This window comes from Hordeum vulgare, chromosome 2H, assembly GCF_904849725.1.
Source record: "Hordeum vulgare subsp. vulgare chromosome 2H, MorexV3_pseudomolecules_assembly, whole genome shotgun sequence".
NCBI lineage: Eukaryota > Viridiplantae > Streptophyta > Magnoliopsida > Poales > Poaceae > Hordeum > Hordeum vulgare.
The window spans coordinates 29,344,983-29,348,794 of record NC_058519.1 but is presented as its reverse complement, the minus strand read 5'-3'; the positions used below and the strand labels follow the sequence as shown (position 1 = coordinate 29,348,794).

General features: G+C 41.1%; 1 protein-coding gene across 1 annotated transcript; it reads left to right on the top strand.

The window, feature by feature from the left end:
* The first annotated feature begins 2,014 nt into the window (after nt 1–2,014).
* On the top strand, nt 2,015–3,593 carry LOC123425181 (replication protein A 32 kDa subunit B-like). Its single transcript, XM_045108859.1, has 9 exons — nt 2,015–2,107; nt 2,246–2,293; nt 2,374–2,471; nt 2,558–2,599; nt 2,682–2,759; nt 2,858–2,945; nt 3,023–3,153; nt 3,344–3,412; nt 3,515–3,593. Exons 1-9 carry the CDS (start codon nt 2,015–2,017, stop codon nt 3,591–3,593), a joined length of 726 nt encoding a protein of 241 aa, XP_044964794.1.
* Nucleotides 3,594–3,812: the final 219 nt, after the last annotated feature.

Genomic DNA, 3,812 nt, shown 5'->3' with positions numbered 1-3,812 from the left:
ACCCGCGACTCCGAACAACATTCGGTAACCAACCATATAACTCAAATGCGCATAAAACAACGTCGAACCTTAAGTGTGCAGACCCTGCGGGTTCGAGAACTATGTAGACATGACCCGAGTGACTCGTCGGTCAATATCCAATAGCGGGACCTGGATGCCCATATTGGATCCCACATATTCTACGAAGATCTTATCGTTTGAACCTCAGTGCCAAGGATTCATATAATCCCGTATGTCATTCCCTTTGTCCTTCGGTATGTTACTTGCCCGAGATTCGATCGTCAGTATCCGCATACCTATTTCAATCTCGTTTACCGGCAAGTCTCTTTACTCGTTCCATAATACAAGATCCCGCAACTTACACTAAGTCACATTGCTTGCAAGGCTTGTGTGTGATGTTGTATTACCGAGTGGGCCCCGAGATACCTCTCCGTCACACGGAGTGACAAATCCCAGTCTCGATCCATACTAACTCAACGAACACCTTCGGAGATACCTGTAGAGCATCTTTATAGTCACCCAGTTACGTTGCGACGTTTGATACACACAAAGCATTCTTCCGGTGTCAGAGAGTTATATGATCTCATGGTCATATGAACAACTACTTGACACGCAGAAAACAGTAGCAACAAAATGACACGATCAACATGCTACGTCTATTAGTTTGGGTCTAGTCCATCACGTGATTCTCCTAATGGCGTGATTCAGTTATCAAGCAACAACACCTTGTTCATAATCAAAAGACGCTGACTATCTTTGATCAACTGGCTAGCCAACTAGAGGCATGCTAGGGACAGTGTTTTGTCTATGTATCCACACATGTATATAAGTCTTCATTCAATACAATTATAGCATGGATAATAAACTATTATCTTGATACAGGAATTATAATAATAACTATATTTATTATTGCCTCTAGGGAATAATTCCAACAATCCTCCCATACATAGACCTCACATGCTCTGCTATGAACCTGTGTAAAAAAACAAAAAACAAAAAACAAAACAAACTGTAGTGAGTGTCGATACTGAAATGAAACAGTTAACTTTTATCTTTTTACTATAGTATCTTACCCCATAGCTCTGGCAACTGAAATAGAACTTGTGTTTCCTAGAAACAGCAGAGCCAGGTTTCCTGGCGCATGCCCTGCTGCATGCACAATTAAGGATTGGATCAACTGTTGCCATTATTGTCTAAGTTCTGTTGTTGTTGGATGAGAAGTGTTTGTCGATTCTCTTACCCTGTGCCCATATGTATAGCCATGGGATTAAATGAGCTTAGCTATATCAAACCAACCATAGTACAGAACCTTTAACTGATATTGTGCAGTGCGTTACACTCAGCCGGGCCATACGCTGCGCCGGCCGAACAGTGCAGTGTCGTGGTCTTCGACCTGGCCATACGGTGCGCCGGTCGAAATGTCAATTTGACTTGTCACAATCAACTTTATGCTACACTGTTTGAAGAGATAGGTTGTCACTGGCGTCCCAGCCGGTTGTTATGGCGTTGTGTTGAGCAAAGTATTTTAGAGGAGGGCGTGGGCTTGTGGAGGATAGCAAGGCATGGCCTCCTGACCATTGTACTACTCCTCTAAAAAAGTATGCATGTCTCCCAGAGCTACCCATTCCCTCCCACCACACAGACTTATGGTGTCCTATTCAGTGAACTTTAGTGACAGACATAGGAAATGTTAATCAAGATTATCCCAAATGCTAATCAGATGCGATAATGGTTTAGATTGCACTTAGTGCTTGGAATTGTCGATAACAATTGACATCAAAAACCTAGCTAGCCATTATCGATTAAAAAATCAATATACACGACAGTGAAAAAACACACGAGACAGGCTCCCCTGCTAGTCAGATAACACCTCCCTCAGATGATTTTTTGCAAGCTGGAGCGCACCAGTCAAATCACCATTAAAATATGAGGTGACACACCTCTATGTAGACCAGTACATGGAACCTTTATATAACTGAGGCACCCCTACCTCCTCCTTCTACACTCAAACGTCATGGATGCAAACGGCGACGCGACGCATGCTCTGTTCACCGGCGAAGCCATGATGTTTTCCCCAGCACGCTCCACTGCATCCACCGTCATCCCAGTGAGTTTTGCCACCGGCCTATGCATCCTAGCATGCTAGAATCATTTTACTCGTTCTTAACCTAGATCATCTGTGCAACCTCGTCCGTCCACGCTCAGGCCTGTGACAATTAAACAACTTTATGATGGGTTCCTGCAGGACATCAAACGTTACTCTATTTTAATTGAAGGGGAGCCTGTTTCATCGGTGAGTAAATAACATGACATCTCTTTGCATCTCAAACAGAACATTTTTTTACCTTAAGTTTTCCTTTCATTTTTGTGAAGGTCATATTGATTGGAACTGTTTCACACTCCAATGTTCGAATGGATCACTGGTCTTTTGAGCTCCGTGATGCCACTGGCATTATCAACGTATCATACTGGTAACAATTAGACGAAATATTTCAGCTAATTACCCCCGAAACTATTGGTTTCTAAAATTCTATATATTTTGTTGTTACTTTGTTAGGCTAGAAACAACTGCTGATTCAAAACTGGCTTGGTCAACAAGGTTCATATATCATAAATACTAATTACTAGTCACAAACCTTAGGTTGCTAATCTCTAAAATTGACTGCTTCTTACATACACAGCAACGGTGATTACGTTCAGGTTTTTGGCAAAACTGGGATGAACGAATATTTCCTACAGATTAAAGCTTTCAAGATAAGGTTATACCGAAACCATCTGTTTGTTTTCATTAGATTGTCCTAAATGTGCACCAGTACAAACATTGTTTGTTTACGAGTGCTTCGTCTGAAAAAATCAGGCCCATCGTAAACTACAATGATACAACTCATCACTACATGTATTCAAAATATTGCACGTTGGACATTCGTAAGACAAACGCTTTGAAGGTGACTTTTCCATTACTTATTTATTTTCAACATACATGACATATACATCAATTATCACAAAATATTCAAATTCATAGGCAAAGTTAAAACCATCCTCAAGCGCATCAACTGTGTTCCCCAAGGGGCCAGCAATCACACCGACCGAGGTGCCAATGGAATTGTCAACGAAGGACAAGATTTTCACCATACTCCGTGACCCGGCGTATAGGTGAGACACCTTGATAGTAAATACAAAGTTCCGCATTGTTATTCTTAGATGACTGCAATTGGAATTGTTAAGTTTATATGAATGAGTAAGATGCTTGGTTGATTCACTGCATATAGTTGCGTAGAAAAATAAGTTAAAACTCAAGAAAGAATGGCAACTACAATCTAACCCCGTTGTTGTCATAATTCAGGGATATTGCGCATGGCGTCAGCCTGAAATTGATTCGTAGTGCATTAGACATCAGTCAGGACGAAATAATGTAAACATCTTTCGTTATGAAAACAGTTATTTCTCTAGCCTTCGTTTATTTTTTTAAGCCATGAATAACAGCAATCAATGTTCATTTTATGTCAACCCTCAGGAAAGTTATCTCGGAGCAGATTTATCTCGGCTTGATCTACACAACAGTCGACGACAACCACTTCAAGTCTTCCATCTGAAACTGCGGATGCTCCGTTTCATGGACTAATTAGAGTTTTTATGTACTGCACTCGAATGTTTAATTATAATCTTCAGGCAAGTTTTTATGGACTGCATTAGATGTGGTTGTAATATTTTTATTTCCAACTGGTAATGAAGCACCACCGTGCCCCGCTTATGCATGTGTTCCACCGACACTACATACTGCCCTCCATCCCCAATTGAAGGCATTTCCCCCA